Raw genomic sequence first — 18,405 nt, 5'->3', positions numbered from 1 at the left:
AGCACATCTAGCAGTTCAGTTAAAGAAAAGGTTAAGTGGGATCTATAAGTAGTCTGCTGCTTTTTCCTTCCTTTTTCTGGTTTTTTTTTTTAATTGTTATAGTTGATTTGTTTGTTTTGCTTTGTTTTGACAGGGTCTCACTGTGTAGCTCTGGCCAGCCTGGGACTCTCTAGACTAGGATGACTCTAACTCACGGAGGTGCACTGCCCTTGCCTCCTGTGTGCTGAGATTAACACCAGTGCACCTAGACTTAGCCTTTCATTTGTATTTATTACATCTTGAAATTTTTATTGACTTTAGACTCTCCAGTCTGATTCTTTTGTTTAAAATTACTGTGTTTTGTGGATTTTTAGGAAATCAGGAAGATCTATTAAAAATACACTTTAAAAAGTAATGAGCAAAAGCTTCCAAGTACTCTTCTCATTAATTCTTGGCCTCATTACATAAAAACAAGAACTTACTCTGAAGCTAACACTCACTTGTGAAACCCACAGTGTGACTGAACTTGGAGTTCCCTGTTTGCCTGTGTTTCCTATCTTCCATGAGCTCTCTGCCATCTGTAAAGGAACTGCCTTACTCTCCTCAGCCTCTAGTTCACTGGTTTTTGCTACTTCACTGAGTTTCCTGTTTTGAACCTATCTTGCAGTATGGTGCAGGGGGTTAAGTTATGGAGGACTGCTGCTCTCATGCTGGGGACATCACTCAGAGTGCTTACTTAGCACATACAAGGTCCTGAGTTTGACCTTCAGCACCTAAGAAGAAAAGAAAGGGTGGGGGTAGCTAGTCTAGGAATGTCTGCTTATTTTTTCCCATGGGAAACTCTAAATACAATTAACTTGGTGCTTTTCTGATTGACCATTTCTTCCCTTGAAAGCTTAGAAAATGCTCAGTGTTCTGGACTGTCTGTCGTTCCTGTACTGTGGCCCTTCCATTCAGAAGTGACCAGTGAAGCTTTGAGAATGGGTCATTCCGTCATGATTAGGATAAGGACCCTGAATGAACAGTCTCCCCATCTCTGGCCATGGGAAATAAAGCTTAAATCCTATGGAGACTCATCCCATTTACTTAGATACCCCAGTGGATTTTCTCTCTCTTTTCTAGGAAAACCCCAATTACCAGGTAGATTCCAAACCCTTTTCCTTGAGGAGTTCCTGTCTGTCATCCTAGGCCCCTAGGCCCTCTGATGTCTGTGAGTCTCCACATGGTCCTTTGTAGAACTTCTGAGGAAGGATTTGATTAACTTCTCCTCTCTCTGGGAATAAGGTGGTCACATCTACGGATATTACTATACCTAAAACAAAGGTCATAGGAATAAAAAGGAAGCAGTCATAGCAGAAGACAGGCTCAGCAGCTCTCCCATATACTTGGTTCCTGCTTGATTCTGGAGTATCACAACATCAAAATCCTCTGCAAGTTTGAAAATGAGATAGTTAACCAGCTTTTATATCATGGTAGCTATCATTTGGGGAAGAAGAAAAGAATGAGTACATTTTAATAACCAGTTAACTGGTATTCAGGATTACGCTCTCTGAGAGTATGAGCTGCAGACCGTATCTCAGAAGGCAGGACCTCAGAGGCCTAACAGTGAGTCCGGATAAACCGGGAAGACAGGTGCTCATAGTCGGGAGAAGGAATCACAGACCCCAGGTAGCATTTGGTGTGGGCAGAGGCAGTTCTTTAGTTCAGTATGGCTGCATTCTAGAAAAAGCTTGTTGACTGAGCCTTCATAAGCGGTAAAGTCACAACATTGGCAGTGCCCTGAGTCTGTTTGTCTGAGCTGAAAGACCGTGTGAGTTTCGTGAGCTGTTGAAGCTACAGCCTTGTACCCCTGATTTCCATCAACTGGGGATGAGGATATATAACCTCACTTGGTACAGTAGAACATGGTGGCTTAGAACTTAAAAGGAGGACTAGAAGTAGATATTGATCTGGCCAGTTGTCACTGTTACTGAGAAGAAAGCTTGTCAGTTCCTGTGGACTAAGTACAGGGGCAGAGCTCCGTCAGATCCGTCACAGCAGGAAAGGCCTACAGACGCTGGGCTGGAAGCCTTGTCAGGACCATCTGGGGTTTTATTGTACAAAAGGTTTTGGAAATTTAAATTTGCCCAAAATACTGAAAATTAATGTTTTTAAATTTTTTTCATTGTTTATAAAAAGGTATGTGGGTGGTGTAGAAGAGAGGAGAATGCATTGTATATATTATGGTGGTACATTGGGAAGGAGCTATATTTACTGTCTCATCATTTGCCTTTTAGATATACACGTCCCCAAACTCATTCTTCAGCCTCAGGTAATGTATTTGAAAAAACCTATTGAGGAAAATGCTGTTAAGTAGGCTAACTTGGAAATAAGTGCAAATAAATATAAATACCTAGTCCTTTCTGTAAGTCTGTCATATGTGTGATAGGTAATCTATAGCTCCATGCCTGCTTTTTTTTTTTTTTTTTTTTTTTTTTTTTTTTTTTTTTTTTGAGGTATTGTGGACTAAACCAAGAACTTTGTGTATCATGTGTTAGCCAACTGCAGCACAAGTGAGCTGTGTCCCTAGTCCCTGTGCTTTAGTTTTGTTTTGGAACAAGGTCTCACATAGCCCAGACTGGCATCAAAGTCCTTATGTAGCCATAGTTGACCATGAATTTCTGATGCTTCTGTCTTGCTCTGTAAGTGCTGGGAATACAGGCATGTGCCACCATGTCTAGCTAACAGAGGTGTGCCACCATGCCCTGTTTGTATTATTTTGAGGTCTCTTTGTGGTACCCAAGCTGGTCTTAAACTACTAACCCTCCTGTTCCAATCTCCCAAGTACTAGTATTACTGCCATGTGCCGTTACACTTAATGTATGTGTTTCTTTGTCAATAAAATAAACATCTTGGGGCTGGAGAGAAGGCTCAGAGGTTAAGAACACTGTCTGCTTTTTGAGAGGTCCTGAGTTCAAATCCCAGCAACCACATGGTGGTTCACAACCATTTGTAATGAGTTCTGGTGCCCTCTTCTGGCCTTCCCATGTACATGCAGGTAGAATGCTGTATAGATAATAAATAAAAATTAAAATTCCTTATATGTATGTACTTATTTTGTCAGGAAGGTAGTTTACTGGGGATTAAACTCAAAACCTCTCTTGCTAGTCAGGTGTTAGCTATAAATTACATACTGCTCCCTTAAACTTAAAAAAAGGGAATTATTTACTTTGTGTTGTTGCTACTGAGGTTCCACCTTTTTGTGCCATGAATGAGCTCTCAAATATGTCAAATATATGGTTTCAATGAGTTTTCTTTTTTTGCATTTGAAGGAGGAATTAGAAGGTCTTCATCTATGTCTTATGTTGATGGCTTCATAGGAACATGGCCTAAAGAGAAAAGGTAAAAACAAAGTTATTCTTGGTATAGACACATTACCCAAAAAAATGCCAGTTTTATTTCACTCTGCTTTTTTGTTGTTGTAGTTACTCAACATGTTAAAGCTAAATTTCAGTTAGGACCTAACTTTGGAAAGGACAGCATGGGGATTAATAGAGTCAAGGGGATAAACTGAAAGTGATGAAGCATCCCAGTCTCGCCATGAGGTCAGCAAAGCTACAGAAAGTGAAGGAAGGGCATAGACTTCCAAACAACTGCTCAATGGTATTTTTTAAATCGTTTATTTCCTGCCATTTCTTCAACGTTTTGTCTTCACGTCTTTTTTAGAACATCGGTGCATGGCGTTTCATTTGATATTTCTTTTGATAAAGAAGACAATGTACAGAGCTCCACTCCAAACCGAGGAATCATTCGCTCTGTTAGTAATGAAGGGCTCACTCTCAATAACAGTCGTGCATCCAAACACATAAGGAAAAATTTGTCCTTCAAACCAGTGAATGGAGAAGAGGAGGAGAGCATTGAAGAAGAACTTCATGCTGACCCTCATGGTGACCTCAAATCTTACATGCCTCTCAACACAAATGAGCTAAACTCTAATGAGAATACTCACTACAAGCTCCCAAATGGGGCCTTACAAAATAGAGTGCTTCTAGACGAGTTTGGGAATCGGATTGAAACACCAAGCATTGAAGAAGCATTACAGATAATCCACGACACTGAAAAACCCCCTCATACACCGCGGCCAGATCAGATTGCTAATGGTTTCTTTCTTCACGGTCAGGATCTGAGTATCCTGAATTCAAATATCAAGCTAAACCAGGCCAGTCCTGATAACATAACTGATCCAAAAGGTGCCTTGAGTCCCATAACAGACACTACAGAAGTCGACACTGGAATTCACGTTCCTTCAGAAGACATTCCGGAAACCATGGACGAAGACTCTTCCTTGAGAGATTATACTGTTAGTTTAGACTCTGATATGGATGATGCATCTAAACTTCTTCAGGACTATGACATGAGGGCCAGCAATCCCAGAGAAGCCCTGAGCCCCTGTCCCAGTACCATCAGCACCAAGTCTCAGCCCGGGAGCAGTGCCTCCTCCAGCTCTGGGGTAAAAATGACCAGCTTTGCTGAGCAGAAGTTCAGGAAACTGAATCATACTGACGGGAAAAGTAGTGGGAGCAGTTCTCAAAAAACTACACCGGAAGGCTCAGAACTGAATATCCCTCACGTGGTTGCCTGGGCTCAGATTCCAGAAGAAGCGAGTGTTGCCCAAGGTCGGGACACCACACAGCTGTTGGCTTCCGAAATGGTGCATCTTAGGATGAGACTAGAGGAGAAGAGACGTGCTATCGAAGCCCAGAAAAAGAAAATGGAAGCTGCTTTTACCAAGCAGAGGCAGAAAATGGGAAGGACAGCGTTCCTAACTGTAGTGAAAAAGAAAGGGGATGGGATCTCCCCTCTCCGAGAGGAAGCAGCAGGTGCAGAAGATGAGAAAGTCTATACTGACCGAGCAAAAGAAAAGGAATCTCAGAAAATGGACGGACAAAGGAGCAAGTCGTTAGCAGACATAAAAGAAAGCATGGAGAATCCTCAGGGCAAATGGCTGAAGTCCCCAACCACACCTGTTGATCCCGAGAAGCAGTGGAACCTGGCAAGCCCTTCAGAAGAGACTTTAAATGAAGGAGAAATTTTAGAGTACACAAAGTCCATTGAAAAACTGAATTCATCCCTGCACTTTCTACAGCAAGAAATGCAGCGCTTGTCCCTTCAGCAGGAGATGTTAATGCAGATGAGAGAGCAGCAGTCCTGGGTGATTTCACCTCCACAGCCCTCTCCACAGAAGCAGATCCGCGATTTTAAACCTAGACAGGCAGGCCTGTCATCAGCTGCTGCACCATTCTCAGCAGACTCCCCACGCCCCACTCATCCGTCTCCACAGTCTTCTACTAGGAAGAGTGCATCTTTTTCTGTTAAAAATCAAAGGACTCCAAGGCCAAATGAATTAAAAATAACTCCTCTGAATCGAACCTTGACACCTCCTCGGTCCGTGGATAGTCTTCCTCGGTTAAGGAGGTTTTCCCCGAGTCAGGTTCCTATTCAGACACGATCATTCGTATGTTTTGGTGATGATGGAGAACCCCAAAAAGAGCCCAAACCAAAAGAGGAGATTAAAAAGGAGCCCTCAGAGTGCAAAGAGACTTTGGAATCTTGTGACCGTAATCCTGGGGAGAAAGAGATTAAACCTCTTGAATCAACAGTGTCTGAAGTGTTGTCTCAGCCCATCACAGAGACAGTGTGTGTGACACCAAATGAGGACCAACTGAATCAGCCCACAGATCCACCTCCTAAACCCGTTCTCCCTCCTACTGCTCCTAAACATGTCAATCTGATTGAAGTGTCTCTGTCAGATCTAAAACCCCCTGAAAAGGCTGATGTAGCTGTTGAGAAGATGGATGGAGAGAGTGACAAGGAACAGTTTGATGATGACCAGAAAGTGTGCTGTGGCTTCTTCTTTAAGGTAATACTAATGACATAGTTTTGAACCACACTCTTAGGATGGGTGCCTATATATTTCTTAAGTTGATACTTACTTCCTCAGTAACAGTATCATGTATTATAAGTCAGCCATTATTCCTGAAATGTGTCTAGGTAAACCAGGCCTTGGGCTACAGAAGTACTAGGGCACACTTGTTATATTACATGTTCTCATTTTTGTTGAAGCCCTTTTAAGAATTCATCTATTTCTAATTGGTAAAAACAGTCAAATTGCATCATATTTAAATATATGTTAAGGTTTATCAACTTGAGTTTTGCAGACTTATCAGATAGGATCTTATAAAGTGAAATATTGTCAAAAGGGTGTAGTAGTTTGATGTTATCATTGAGATATAGTTTCTCTTTTTCTGCAGTTCTGGGAACCAAAGCCAGTGCTTTGCATACTGAACAGAGCTCTGCCAATATATAGCTACATTATCCACCTCTGAAAAAAGTCCTTTAAAAACATTTTGAAAAGAGATGTATACACGATCTATGGGCTGTGGTATTACCTGCTTATGCTCTGCACTGTGGTCCACAGTTTGCTTTTCTATAACTAGAAATGTATTTTCAGATTTGTTGTTGGTAATGCACTAAAACCAGGTAATCGCTAGTCCTATGTCTGTGCAGATTAGGACTTTCAATTTTAATTTTACCATTGCTGTTAGATTACAGTAGTTAAACAATACTTCAGCCAAACACGTGGCAGAACCTAGACAGTGTACTTCCTGATAGTGAGGTTCTTGGGCTTTATACATAAGCTTGAAATAGAGTAAAGCTTTTCTCCTCCTCTCTTATCCCATCACTACTGGAAGAGGGTGTTTTTCACTGTCAGAACATGTGCTGCTCATACTTCTTCCCTCTGGCTTGGTAAAGATGCTCGGGGTAGATTTACTTAGAAGTGTGCCAAGAAGCCACAGTTAGAGAACTTAAAATAGGTGACGTGTGCATCAGCAGTGGCAAGAAACAAGCAAACTGAGACTGTTGAGACAGTGGGTTTTGCTTGTTTTATTGTGATTTATTTTAAATTTTATCTCAAAATGCTTGTCCCTTAGGCTTCTCTCAGCATTTAGAAATGGATGTAAGTCGTGTTTTGTCTGTTAATCATAAAGAAATGCTATTTTTTAATAGACTACTACTAACACATAGCAATTTTTTTAAATGCAAGTTTAGAGACCTTTGTTACCATTTTTTCCTTGCCAGAAAGGAAACTGGGGGCAGGAGCATCCTCACTGTAAACTGGGCATCCATCCACATCTGCATTCTTTTCCTTCCTGTTGACTCCATCTCCTGGGCATGGGTATAATTTCTTACATGGGTCTCCAGCCTCTGCTCATGCCATCCTGTTCTTTATGCCACTGTCCCCATGAGCCTGGCTCCACTGCAGGCACCTTCTTCATATTAAATGTGGTTCTGAGCAGTGAGCCTGTGTCCTCCAGCATTCTGAGTGAACATTTATAAAGTTCAAACCTTAGCACAATTCAGGGACTTGGGTAGAATAACCCAGACCTGCTTGTCTAGACTCTTCCTTGTAGCTTCTAGACTGCTCTTTAACTCTTTCCTCTAAGACTGCCATGCTTCCTAGGTTAACTGTCTTCACCTTGTGTCTCTGTGGGGTCCTGAGTATACTGACATTGCACTTGGAATCCATAGTTTTTAGTTACCGTGTTTTTCTTTTCTTTCTCGATTACTGTGAACACGCAGGGGCACTGGTTCTTTTTACCCAAAGCATAGTGTAGTATGTATAGTTTGTTAGCTAGACAGAAAGGTATGTTTCAGCTGATGATTTGATTTGATCTTTTTCTGTTCACCATGAAATTTGTCTCTAGGCTCCCAGGCAAAAAAAAAAAAAAGAGAGAGAGAGAGACAAAAGTCCCTCTTTCCTGTGTGATTCAAAACCTGTAATGTCCAGCACATAATGCAAATGCATTAGCCACTAAAACATAAGCATCCTCAAGGAGTCTGTGAGACAGTGAGTCGGTACTGCAGCTTGGATTGTAAGCCCTGCACCGTAGAGGGTTCTGCAGCTTGGATTGTAAGCCCTGCACCGTAGAGGGTTCTGGGAGCTGACTGAGGACAGTCAGTCTAGGAGGGTTACGGGTCCTGAACAACACTGAGAATGCAGAACTTCAGAAAAGGAAATTATACCTAGCTCTGCTTCCAAGTGACCTACCAGTCAAACTTTCAGTACCTCAGCTGAACAAAACAAAAACTAAACTGAAGACGAGCCCATGCAACAGTGTGCCATTTATGTGACATGACATTTGCTGTGAGTTTTGGAAAGCTTTTTATCTGAGTTTTCATTATAATTTAAATGTGATTTTTAAAATGGAGGCCACACTCTGCTACTCTAGGTTGTTTATTAGGATGAAAACAAGTTATTTGTGGGCCAGTGAGATGACTCAGGGGAAAGACACTGCCAATTCTGACAGTCTGAGTTTGATCCCTGGGACCAACATTGTAGAGGAAGGGAAGCAGCTTTTGCAGGTTGTTTCCGACTTCCATGTGGGGCCGTGGCATGTATGCATGCACACATTAGTTCAGAGAATGTAATTTTTGTAAACAATTGTTTTTAGGCCATGAGACAGCCCACCAGGTAAAGGCTGTTAACACCAAACCTAAAGACCTGAGTTCAGTCCCTGAGATCCACATGGTGAGGGAGAGAACAGGCTTCTGCAGGTTATCCACCAACCCCCACACATGCACTGTGGCGTGCACGTGCACATGTACACAAGCTGAAACAGAATAAGAAAGCACTTATTTCCTTCTTTTGACGGCCATTAAGTTTAAGGATTTCTTACATTTTGTGTGTCATGTCCACATTTGTAGGGTTGTAATTAGTTCCAACCTTCAGATATAATAGTAACCATAAAATGTGGCTATGGTAAATGAAATGTTTACTCTTTGTTCTAGGATGATCAAAAGGCAGAAAATGATATGGCAATGAAACGGGCGGCTTTGTTGGAGAAACGGTTAAGAAGAGAGAAGGAAACTCAGCTTCGGAAGCAGCAGCTGGAAGCAGAAATGGAGCATAAGAAAGAGGAGACCAGGTGAGGAGGATGCTGTGCAGGTATGTCAGGACTCGGGGCTCTTTAGAGCTGCAAGTGTGCCTGCAGGGTAGTGTTGCATCAGTACCATACTAACAGGATTCTTCAGGAATGTTGGGTGTAAAAAGCAGCCAGGCCATTCATTGTTGGCTCTGGGTGGTTTTAGAAGTTCAAACTATTCATTTTGCTTGTCAGAGTAAATGAGTAGTAACTTTGAAAATCAATACTAATGTTTAAAAGCCATTAATTTAAATAATGAGAAACACACACACACACGACCAAAATTTAAAATTTGCTCAAGTACATTTTAAGCCAACAATGATTTTTTTCCCCACGGTTCTGAAATAGTTTCCTCCCATCAAACATGTAACTCTCCAGTGTCGTTTGTATTTGGTATGCAGAATAACCTATTCAGCCATTTGACTTCTTAGGCGAAAAACTGAAGAAGAGCGTCAGAAGAAGGAAGACGAGCGAGCACGGAGAGAGTTCATTAGGCAGGAGTACATGCGGCGGAAACAGCTGAAGCTGATGGAAGACATGGACACAGTGATCAGGCCTCGTCCTCAGGTGGCAAAGCAGAAAAAACAGCGACCAAAGTCTATCCACAGAGACCATATTGAATCTCCCAAAACGCCAATCAAAGGCCCTCCAGGTAACACCAGTTACTTATGAGGAGGTCTGTTCATAAACACCAGCTTGCTTTGGCGTACTAACTGGACAGTGCTTTGGTGATACTAAATTGGATACATTGTTTGAGGTGATGCATGGTCTTATTTGGAAAACCAAAATAAGCAAAGGAAATTTGTATTTAATCCAGGTGCATTGTGTGTGCATGCATATATCCAGCAGATCAAATGTGAATGCCTAACGTGAATCTGCAGATATAATGTCCTCCCCTCTTAGACAAGGACTCATACAGCTTAGGCTAACCTCAGACTCACTGTATAGCTAAGGATAACCTTCAACTTCTGATCCTCCAACCTCTGCCCGGAGAGTGCTGGAATTACAGGCATGTACCACCCTCTAATGCAGTGTTGGGATTGAATCCAGGGCTTTGTGCTTGATAAGCAAGTGGAATTCAAAGCCACTACACTATGTCCCCAACGCAGGAACTACTGTTTAAAAACATAAGTTGAGGATAAATGTCACGTGTGTGAAAGGCAGAAGAGACACACCTGTACATCTGTTTTGTCTGTTCTAATTCAGGACTTCACATGGGAGGTCTAAGCCCTGCCACTGACATTCTTATCTGGATAGGAAAGAACATCAGGTCAAGATTTTAGAAGTCTTCCCTTTAAGATACAAATAGTCAAAAATTCAAAATTATAATTTCTTGGAGTTGAAAATTTCAATATACATAAATATTTAATATCATGGAAAATTTCAGAAATTTTCTACAGTTAGAGCTGAAGATAAAAAGTGGAGGCCTTGCCTAATATCCTTGAGGCTCTAGATTTTATCCCCATTACCCTAATATTAAACAAGAACTTGTGTAAGTTACTCTGGATTGGGTGGGCAGTGAGGCTTGGCTTATGTGCTTGCTCTTCAGCACAGCCTGCCTCCAGCTAGCATTTCTGCTCCAGTCTTCCAAATTCCGAGGCTGTAGGAACAAGCCTGGTTTGGCAAGACTGATACAAAATATGGCCGATGTGCTGAAGAGATGGCTGGAGGCGCTCAGTGGTGAGAGCACTTGCTGCTCTTGCAGAGGACTAGGGTTCAGGTCCCAGCTCACATAATAGTTCACAACCAGTGGTTCATAACTCAGGGATCCAGCACCCTCTTCTAGCCTCCGTGGACACCAGGCACACAGCCAGCATCTACAGACGTGCAGGCAAAGAGTCATGGAACAAGAATCAAAACTAAAAAATGTTGGAAGAAGAGTATAATAAGCTAATTTTGCACAGAGGAATTAGATATTGCTAAATATATGTTTCTTTCTTGAAAAAACCCTGGTCAGGGAATTAGGTCTCTGTTACCACTTCACTTTTGAAACAGCAAGTTAGTTTTATTGTTGCCTCAAGCTTTATTCCTTATTCTTAGTTTACGTTGTGGATATATGCGTGGGACATGCTGTGTGCCTAGATTCAGAGTAAAGAAAAAAATAGCAAAAGTCCAGTTATCATTGCTGGTGTTATCTAATGAACAGCCTCTTTTCTAGTTTCTTCTTTTACATTTCCAATTTTGTTTTTGTTCAGGATCACGAATTTACCGTGTTTTTTCAGTCTCTAGCCTCTCTTTGGCATCGCTGAACACAGGTGATACCGAGAGTGTTCACTCAGGCAAGAGGACGCCAAGGTAAGCCCAGAGCTTTTGAATGTTTGTCACAGGAAAGAATGTGGTACTTGCAATTACATAAAAATATAAATAAAAATTTAGTTATTTTATAATAAGTGAAGCATCACAAATTTTTAACATTGCTGATTTAAGACTTAATGTTAAAATGATATGAGGTGGGGCCACTAAGATGGCTCAGTAGGTAATGGCATCTGCCGCCATGTCTGATGACCTGAGTTTAATCTACAGAACCCACACGGTGAAAGGGAGAAATGGCTTCAAGTTGTCATCAAACCTTCTGAATGACATTGTATGTACATGCACACACACTATATTGTTACTAAGTGTTATATATAATATATAGTTACTAACTATAGCTTACAATTTTATATAGGTATATATAATAATATGCTATAGTTATAAGATCTGTTTACTTTTCAGTGCTCTTTTAGAATTTGAATTAACAAATGCTTTTACAAGCTATAAACACTAATAGTATTTTTATACAAATAGTTGCTAATATAACTATGATTAAATAATAAAGAAAAATAAAATCTGTTTTCCCAGTGAAGACAATGACATTAGAATAATCCCAAAGTACTTGCTTATTTGAATATAACATTCTGGAGCATTTGTATGTAACTCACAGATACAAGGACCCTGATACTATTTCTCTAGCATATAGACTTGAAAGATCAGTGTCACCTTGAATTAGGAGACCCACATCACAAAAGAGCGCAGAGCACTTCTTGGACCTAGGACAGACTGTCACTGGCACCACTCTTGTGCTGGCTGCCAGATTGCACATGGGACAGTTCATTCCAACAGATGTTTACAGTGTGCCTGCTATGGCATAAAGAAGATACACTATCTCTCTTTAAAGCTCTAGGTTGGTTTGGTTGATACTATAACATGCATCATCAGGAGCTCAAAGATTCTTTTTTTCTGAGACTTAAAATGTAAGATACTCATTTTTAGGTCAGAGTCTGTAGAAGGCTTCTTATCTCCAAGTCGTTGCGGCAGTCGGAATGGCGAGAAAGACTGGGAAAACGCATCCACAACTTCTTCAGTGGCTTCTGGAACAGAATACACAGGTTTGTGTGAGTTTTTCAGGGGAGCACTCTAATTTAACACACTAACGAGAACAGGCGTAGAGTGTGGTACAGGACTTACAGGCTCACTTTGCATCACAAACACAGGCGTGTGCTGCAGTAAAGAAGGGCTCACTGAGGTGCTAGCCTTTCAGTGATGCAGCTCCACTGAAGGAGGCAGTGGCTCACTCCTGCTGAGTAAGGTTGACCTAACTCAGATACCATCTGCCCATTTTACTGGCCATTCCTGTGTGGTAATTTGGGCTCAAAGAAACCTTAGAGAAGTTTCATCAACAAAATATTGTTCCTTATAACTAATGAAGGAGATTCTATTCCATAAGAACTTTATAATTCTCCCTAACATCAAGACTTCAGTTATAACCAGCCTGGGTAACTTAATGGGACTCTATCTCAAAATAAAAATAAAATGCACTGGAAGCCTCTGCCTAATTTGCGTGAGGGCCTGAGCCTAACTTTTAGCACCATCAAAATAGTAATGATAATTACAGTATCAAGGGACCCTAAAGGTAAGTGCATTCGATCTAGGAGACATCATCCTCACTGTCCCTGTTCCCTCTAGCTCCTCTTTAAAGCTCTGTGGGTGGACAGCACTGACTAAAGCCAGACTAGAAACTAGAAAATGAGGGTACAGTTAGACATGGAGCAGAGGCGGGAGTGAGGGACAGGCACCTATGTGAGATGAAGGAAAGGAAGGAAACAGAAAAAGGAGACGGTCCCATGTTCCTGCGGTTTTGCAGAGTTGGAAGCCTTACCACACCCTCAGTAGCCAAGAACCAGTTAGAATTGTTCGTGTATTTACTTTCTAGCTTCTCCTTCCCCTTTTAATGCTTTATCTATTTGGTACAACTTCCTAGGGTCAATCTGACAGCCTCCCTCTCCATCCTTCTGCCTGCCTGCCCTCCCGCTCATCCATCCATCCATCCATCCATCCATCCATCCATCCATCCATCCGTCTATCTATCTAATGTGTTGCAATATTCTTTTTAACCCAGTCGCCAATTTGTTGCACTTTCCTCTTCAACCCAAATAAACCCATTCAATGAAAACACAACTCAGTAACTAGGAAAACAAACTGCTGTCTGTTTTGGGCAGATTTACCACTACACTCTGTATCCTCCTCTGACTCCTCCTCTTCCATTTCCTCTCCCTTCTCCCACCTCCTCTCCCTGTCTAATCATGTATTGCCTTAACATAAATCTACACTAATGTATATGAGTGTTTTGCCCATGTACATGTTTGCTCCCCACTTGCATACCTGGTTCTGCATCAGCTCTGGGGCTAGAGTTCGAGGTGGTTGTGAGCCACTGGGTAGGTGCTGGGAATCAAACCCAGGTACTGTGGAGATGCAAGCAGCCAGTGTCACATCTCCAGCCCCAGTCTTACAGCTTTTAGTGTGAGATTGGACAGTATTGCCATGGTGCTCCCTCTGCATTTGTAACGTTGAACAGTCTTAGCAACCTGGAAAAGAATGCTTTTCTTCATTTTGTGTACACATGCAGAGCAAGAAGACAACCTGTGTGTGTGGTGGTCTGCTTTGGGATTTTTAAACAGGGTCTCACTATGTCCCCCTGGCTGGCCTGTTTTCTGGATACTGGTATTGAAGGCATATGCTACCACATCCAGCTGTGTGTTTTTGAAACAGGGTTTCATTTGCCTGTCTTCACCTTACCAATACTTAAATATATATAATGTGGGTTCTAGGGGGTTGAACACAAATCCTGTGCTTTCAAGAAAAATGACTACCTTCTTAACCTTTTTACAAGCTAAAGCCAAGTACGGTGGCTTCTAACTGTAACGCCAGTACTTGGGAGGCTGAGAGAAGAGGGTGGCCATGAGTTCCAGGCCAGCCTGGACTGAAGAGTTATGAGTGAGTCACTGTCTCAAGAAAACTAAAGTAAACTAAGAATTACTCTTAGGCCCTTTATACTTTAAGCTCACTAGTAAACAATCAAGCCAGTCTGGAAGATTAAGGGGACAGTGTAACAGTTACAAGCAATATCTTAATTCTGACACTGCCTTCATGGGACAGCATCAAAATGCCACAAGAACATTCTCCAAATGTGTCCTGTATGAATAAAACCATGTTGTGTCTGGAGTTGTAGTCAGACCATAAGAGCTGGACAAATGGTGGTACATGCCTTTAATACCAGCACTTGGGAGGCAGAGGCAGGCAAATCTCTTGTGAGTTTTGAGACCAGCCTGGTCTAGCTGCAGAGTTCCAAGACATCCAAGGCTACAGCAATGGAAACCTGTCTTCAAACAAAAAAGGAGGTTTCATAGCAGCTTCTCGTCTAGAGCTCAGGTCTCACTTGCAGAGTCAGCAGTGTGGCAGTTGTGTCATAGAAAACTGATAGCATTTCTGTCTGGGAAATGTTATTTCTATAACTGTTGTAAATGTTTCCTACAGGACCAAAGCTTTACAAGGAACCTAGTGCAAAATCCAATAAACACATAATACAGAATGCGTTAGCTCATTGCTGTTTGGCTGGAAAAGTAAATGAAGGTCAGAAGAAAAAAATATTAGAGGTAAGCATGTTCTCATGAAAATTAAATTTTGTAGCATTTCCAAACTTCAGGAGTCTTCTGTTTGGGTGGGTGCAAGGGAAAATACTGTGACAGGCTCCTAGAATTTGAGAGGGTCTGAAGTGATGTTTGTTAGTATTAGATGGTGTTACTCTCCTCAGAGTTCTGGAAGACGTACAGGTTTAATTAAAACCACGTAGAGACTTTAAAATATGTCAGTAGTGTATGGTGATGAGCACATACTTAGCAAGTGTAGGTAATCCCTGGCACTGCCAGATACTAACAGAAGGTTTGCTTCTAGACTGTGTCATAAGTTCTAACCGAGAAATAATTAGCAGTGTATAAACATTCAGTAAAATACTACAGCTTCATTGTTATCTTGTTCTTGTTTTCTGTTCTAAAGGAAATGGAGAAGTCAGATGCCAACAACTTCTTAATCTTGTTCCGGGATTCAGGCTGCCAGTTCAGGTCTCTGTATACTTACTGCCCAGAAACTGAAGAAATTAATAAACTGACTGGGATAGGTCCTAAATCTATCACTAAAAAGATGATTGAGGGACTTTACAAGTACAATTCTGACAGAAAACAGTTTAGCCACATACCTGCTAAAACGTTATCTGCTAGTGTGGATGCAATTACCATTCATAGCCACTTATGGCAGACCAAAAGACCAGTAACACCCAAAAAACTCTTACCCACTAAAGCATAGGAGGCAGGAGATGCTTGCTTCAGAAGCTGTGTGGTAAATTTGTACTTCGTCTTTCCTGCCTATAGAGAATCTTTCTAATTGCCAACAAGATTTTTTATCAATTAAAACTGGACCTTAACTCTGTTGTTGTGAACAACTGGAATGTAAACAGTATTTGGAGTGCAGAAGATTCTTACTAGGTGATAAGTCTACTCGATGAAGGAGATGCTTTGATTCACAAACGGAGGTTTGTATATTTCCGGGCTCGCCTGCCTGTGTTAGAGAACTTGAAGCACTGAATTCTCATGGACACAGTAGGACATAGGCTTGAGGTGTGGCTAGATGACAATTATGTGTTGTATTTTTTTAACCCTGTACTATGTGTACACATCTTCAAATGGTTTTGTTGTTGTTGTTCCTGTTCTCTCTCCTGGGGGTTTATTCTAAGCTGCCTTTGTGTTTGTTTTATGTGAGATCATGAAAGTAGAAAGTTCATGTTGAAAAGAAACACTTGCACCTTTCATATGATGTTAAGAGAAACACTAGTGTTACGTTTTACAATAGCCCTCATGTTCTAATGGTGTTACAGCGTTTGCAAAAATCCTAAGTATTTACACTCTGTATTTATTATTCACACAAGTATTAACATTTCTTTATTAAGTAAGAAGGTATAAAAGCTGCTACTGGGTTCCCTGTAGACCACACAAGCTAACCCAGAGTATCCTGTAAGGAACTGCTGATTAAGTCAGTGCTGTTTTTTATACCACTTCTGGCCAACTGAGGATGAACTAGATTGTACTCTTAACAACAACAAAGACCACTTTCTATGCCTTTACAAGCTGGCAGAAGTGAGTGACGTGGGAGTGTTGCCTTTCAGTATGGAAATGTCCGGTTTCCTGGGAAGCTCAGGAGGCCTTTGTATTTATAACTGATAGGGAAATTATATTTAGAATTTTTAAACATGCACAAAGGGCTACATTTTGATTTGAAAGTAGCTTCACGTTATTTTACTTATACTGGGTTTTCTTTCTTTTTAATCCTTTTCCAGTGGAACAGCTTAGATTAAGGACACATTTGCAATCTCCTCTACACAATCTTTCTTTAGCAAGTATACCAGAGGGTTAGTTGGGGAAAACTCCATTCTCAGGAATAGACTTGAATGATTGATTGTGTGCCCTTTTATGTGTCAGTGTTGTGACAACTGTGTACACCAGTGGGGAAGATATTGTTTATAAGTGACAGAGTAGTTTGGGTTTTTTCCATGGGATATAGAGATGATATATGTACATTTCTCTAATTAAGTTGTTTAGAGAGGGAACTCATGTCTCATGTGATGTATTTACTTATTTAAAAAGAAGAATGGAATGTGAGTCCCTGAGCTGTACTTTTCTATTATTATAAAGCCTTTTAGTATCAGTGCATCTGGGTTTTCAACATTTTCTCAAATGCTGTCAATATTTTACTGTAATTTATGTTCTTATATTTATGTATATTTGTTAAAATGTAAAAAAAAATTTCACAGATTTTTTTCCAATACCTGTGCAAAATGTATGTGTAGCTCAAAACTCTTTGCGATCTACTGCTTGCATGTGAGAGACCAGGATATGTAACTCTTATATTTTAAATGTATACATACTGTGTATATATAAATATTAAAAATGGGGAATTTCACATTTTACCTTTCAGACACCAATTTTTATCACAGAAGGAAATGGGCAAACAAAGATATCCTTGGGATAAGAGTAATTTTAAAAGTTATAAACAAACATAATCAAAACAAAGTGAATTACAAAGGAATTTAATAAGCATTTTATATTACTAACCATGGCCTTTTCCCTATCAAAGCGGCGGTCTCCTTGCTTGTCGCCTGAGTACTGAATAAAGAAAAGTCAGATGCAGGACATTGAGAGAATTCATGAACACTGAACTCGCCTGTCTTCGTTCTTACATCTGTATATCCAGCAACTGAGCAGGATGTCTAGTGTGTAAAGGTGTGCTGTGAATATTGCCACAAAGCTCATTGCTCTCAGTATTAGATTTTACTTTATTAATTCCAGAGGAATACAGATATATTTCTTTAGTCTTCAGATTTTTTTTATTATGGTGCAGCTTTTTAAATTATGTTTTAAAATTATACAAGAGAAATATGCCATTCCATAAAGTTTGGAGATTTCTATCAACCTTACTGAAACACAAGTGTTGTCATCATTGGAGCTCAAATTACCATGGTAACTACTTAGGTAAATTTGCCAAATCCTTGTCATGGTAACCAGTGTAGCCTGTCAACTTTTGCTACTTAGCACAACTTCTCAAGTTTTCCTCTCAGTTTCTTGGTTTTGTTTTAGGAGAACTATTATAGTTTTTATTTGGCCACTTAAAGCCAAAGTCCCCTTCTTTGATGTGACCCATGGACACTGTTGGGCAATGTGCCGTGTGTGGTGTGCTTCCTGTCCGCTCCCGAGCGCTGCAGGTGATCCGTGCTGTCAGGCTTGCTCGTTCCGGGTACAGTGTAGTTCCCCTTTCATTTAAATAAAAGCATGGCACCAACTGACTCTGGTTCTTCAATAAAGTGTGTGTGGTCTTGTGTTTGGTAACATTATTTGGACTCGGGAGAACACATCATGGAGTTTTCCTGTCTCTCAGCCTGTGTTTAAATTTAGTAATTGAATATTTACTTAAGTAACTTTAATATTAAACTATGTTTGAATGCTTCTTAGGTGATATGAGAATGTTTTTAAGCTTCTATGCTTTGCTCAGATAGATACACACCTCACAGCATCTCTGTGTTGAGAATTGTGAGGTGTGAGAACTGCTATGCCTTTCAGTGTGGCACTCAACCTTCTGCACACCACAGCAGTTCCATATT

The 18,405-nt window shown here is 40.8% G+C and overlaps 1 protein-coding gene across 2 annotated transcripts in view; it reads left to right on the top strand.

The window, feature by feature from the left end:
* Positions 1–18,087, top strand: part of CAMSAP2 (calmodulin regulated spectrin associated protein family member 2) — a 68,227-nt gene extending 50,140 nt beyond the window's left edge. Inside the window, exons 9-17 of one of the 2 annotated variants that reach the window (XM_080917658.1) lie at positions 2,256–2,290; positions 3,291–3,360; positions 3,685–5,878; positions 8,809–8,945; positions 9,374–9,594; positions 11,165–11,237; positions 12,195–12,310; positions 14,736–14,854; positions 15,255–18,087. In XM_080917658.1, the coding sequence (XP_080773784.1) occupies positions 2,256–2,290; positions 3,291–3,360; positions 3,685–5,878; positions 8,809–8,945; positions 9,374–9,594; positions 11,165–11,237; positions 12,195–12,310; positions 14,736–14,854; positions 15,255–15,560 (3,271 nt within the window). In that variant the 3' untranslated portion in view covers positions 15,561–18,087. Of the gene's footprint in view, positions 1–2,255; positions 2,291–3,290; positions 3,361–3,684; positions 5,879–8,808; positions 8,946–9,373; positions 9,595–11,137; positions 11,238–12,194; positions 12,311–14,735; positions 14,855–15,254 lie in introns of both variants that reach the window. The other variant, XM_080917657.1, reaches the window with a different exon arrangement.
* Positions 18,088–18,405: the final 318 nt, after the last annotated feature.

Source organism: Micromys minutus (assembly GCF_963924665.1).
Source record: "Micromys minutus genome assembly, chromosome: 6".
Classification (NCBI taxonomy): Eukaryota; Metazoa; Chordata; class Mammalia; order Rodentia; family Muridae; genus Micromys; species Micromys minutus.
The sequence above is the reverse complement of the archived record's forward strand: the minus strand, read 5'-3'. Positions and strand labels throughout refer to the sequence as shown.